Here is a 1,611-nt window from a genome sequence, read left to right as displayed (position 1 = left end):
CTTTCCTATCCTATACCTATTCCTTTCCTATTCCTACTCCCATTCCTTTCTATTGTATTCCTATTCCTATTCCTTTCCTATCCTATTCTACCCTATTCTATCGTATTCCTATTCCTATTCCTATTCCTATCCTATCCCTATTCCTATCCACCCACCCATCAGCGATATAAAACCATTTATGCGCCTACATTTCCCACAAGGCCTAGCGCGCTGGCTATGATTTCTGGGAACGGTAGACAAAAAGGACAAAAATCAACCTGGCTAGATTGGAAAAGATCGGAGCCCGGAGGCGGCGACTTCCGGAAGCGAGCGGAAGTCGCTGTTGCTAAGGGCCCGGTTTTCGCTTCTCAGAAAGCAAGCTCTTAGCAACCGGGAAAAGGCTGCTGTGCGAAGATGCTGCCGGCCGAGGAAAAGGGCGCGCTGCGCCCCAGGGATTCTCCAAGCCCCGAGCCTTTCATGTACAGGCACAGGCCCGCCTCAGAGCTGACTCAGGTGAAGGAAGAGCCGCTCCCGCTTCTGCCGCCGCGCCCTCCGGCTTTAGTTGACTTTGCAATGCAGACGCTTCTCATTCCCAGGGCTCTTCCCCCCCCCCCTCTTCGGCGCCTGGCCTGGAGTGGCAAAACGATTCCTATCTGAGCATGGGCAGAGTGCCTCCTGCAAGGTCTCTTTCCTGTGTCCAAGATGCCCCCATAGACCTCGAGAAGCACAGGATTCCTGGGCATGTGCAGAGTGCTTATTCAGCCTACCTGCAGCACATGGGGGGGAATGGGCAGTAGAGGAACCTTCTTAATCCGTTTTGTTGATAATCTGATTGTATTTTAACACATTTCTATCATCGCCCGTTTAGCTGGGCGATGGAGAGAAATTGTTTTTTTTTTAAAAAAAAAACCCCAATTTATTATTTTTAAAAAGGTGAGAAAGTATTTAAGAAACACCGATTTTATCAACAGGTTCTGTCGTCGAAGATTTAAAGACCCCCCCCCCTTTATTCAGAAAATGTTGTAAATGCTTTTATTTCACAGGGAGAAGAACCACAATGAAGAATGATTTAATAACAAATCACTTGAATCATTATTATTATGATTATTACATCATTTATTTAAATTTAATAATAATAACAATAATAATTGCAAAACACCCTAAGTCAGTGGTTCCCAACCTTTTTTGGCCATGCCCCATCTAAGCATCTTTAAAATCCTGATCCCCCTCCCCGACATATAATTCTTAACTCAAAAAGTGAACTCTGCTCATGCAGAGAAAGCCTAAAAGGTCATTAACTTGGTTTAAACAAGACTCAAATTGCAAAACCCCCCCCCCACTTTTAAAAATCAAATTGCCTGGATCCCACGCTGGAAACCACTGCTAAGCCTAACCCCTAACCCTGTAACAATACCTTTAATATTATTAAACAGCATCTGCCTATCCCAAGGACACGTGAACCAAAAAAAGAGAGCAAAATTCAATCTGAACATCTAACTGATTGTATGATCAACCATAATAATATTTTTTTTCCTGGAAAAACTCCCTTATCTTTTAACAGTATGTTTGCAGAGCTGCCCGCAAGCTTACGAAAATACAACCAGCCACCAAAAGTTGGCCCAAGTGCAGGAG

The 1,611-nt window shown here is 44.3% G+C and overlaps 1 protein-coding gene across 2 annotated transcripts in view; it reads left to right on the top strand.

Moving 5' to 3' along the window:
- Positions 1-342: 342 nt before the first annotated feature.
- Positions 343-1,611, top strand: part of DLEC1 (DLEC1 cilia and flagella associated protein) — a 78,233-nt gene continuing 76,964 nt past the window's right edge. For both annotated transcript variants that reach the window (XM_087712416.1, XM_087712417.1), the window contains exon 1: positions 343-492. In XM_087712416.1, the coding sequence (XP_087568542.1) occupies positions 394-492 (99 nt within the window). In that variant the 5' untranslated portion in view covers positions 343-393. The remainder of the gene's footprint in view (positions 493-1,611) is intronic.

Source organism: Thamnophis sirtalis, unplaced genomic scaffold (assembly GCF_051295495.1).
Source record: "Thamnophis sirtalis isolate CommonGarterSnake01/CBP01778 unplaced genomic scaffold, rThaSir2_p1.2 scaffold_4, whole genome shotgun sequence".
NCBI classification, from domain to species: Eukaryota; Metazoa; Chordata; class Lepidosauria; order Squamata; family Natricidae; genus Thamnophis; species Thamnophis sirtalis.
Note: the sequence above shows the minus strand (reverse complement) of the source record. Positions and strands in the feature narration are given on the sequence as shown.